Source organism: Priapulus caudatus, unplaced genomic scaffold (assembly GCF_000485595.1).
Source record: "Priapulus caudatus unplaced genomic scaffold, Priapulus_caudatus-5.0.1 Scaffold18407, whole genome shotgun sequence".
Lineage (NCBI taxonomy): Eukaryota > Metazoa > Priapulida > Priapulimorpha > Priapulimorphida > Priapulidae > Priapulus > Priapulus caudatus.
The window spans coordinates 1-621 of record NW_014595468.1 but is presented as its reverse complement, the minus strand read 5'-3'; the positions used below and the strand labels follow the sequence as shown (position 1 = coordinate 621).

Genomic DNA, 621 nt, shown 5'->3' with positions numbered 1-621 from the left:
GTAAATCGTCGGCATTCACTAAGTATTCAGCAGTAACACCAAAACGTCCCGATGCTATTTGCTTAATAGCAGAACGCTCTGGGTTCATTGAACCATCGGCTAACGGCATAAAGCGACTGGCTTCTTCGCCACCTTCCCCGGTATTCGATTTACCACCGATTTGATTCATTGCAACGGCTAGGGTTGAATGTGCTTCGTAAGAAATACTACCGAACGACATTGCCCCTGTGGAAAACCGTTTAACGATCTCCGCTACTGACTCCACTTCATCAATAGGAAGCGCCTTATCTGCAAGCTTAAGCTCCATCAGACCACGTAGCGTAAGTAAATTCTCGTTTTGCTCATCAACCAACTGAGAAAACTCACCAAAGGTCTTGGCATTATTAGCACGTACTGCATGCTGTAGTTTAGCAATCGTGTTGGGATTCCAGACGTGACTCTCACCACGAATGCGGTAGGCATAATCACCGCCCACATCGAGATGCTTTTTGTAAACTTGCTTGTCGCCAAATGCATCTTCATGCCAACGAACCGATTCTTCTGCCAATTCTTTGATGCCAATACCTTCAATACTAGTAGCCGTTCCTTTGAAGTATTCATCCACAAGCTTGGTTGATAAAC

The 621-nt window shown here is 45.2% G+C and overlaps 1 protein-coding gene across 1 annotated transcript; it reads right to left on the bottom strand.

The window, feature by feature from the left end:
- Positions 1-7: 7 nt before the first annotated feature.
- On the bottom strand, positions 8-613 carry LOC106820525 (glutamate synthase [NADPH] large chain-like; the record flags this gene model as incomplete). Its single annotated transcript, XM_014825035.1, has 1 exon — positions 8-613. A coding segment is annotated over one exon (606 nt), but the record flags the coding sequence as incomplete, so codon positions are not given.
- Between the last annotated feature and the right edge of the window lie 8 nt (positions 614-621).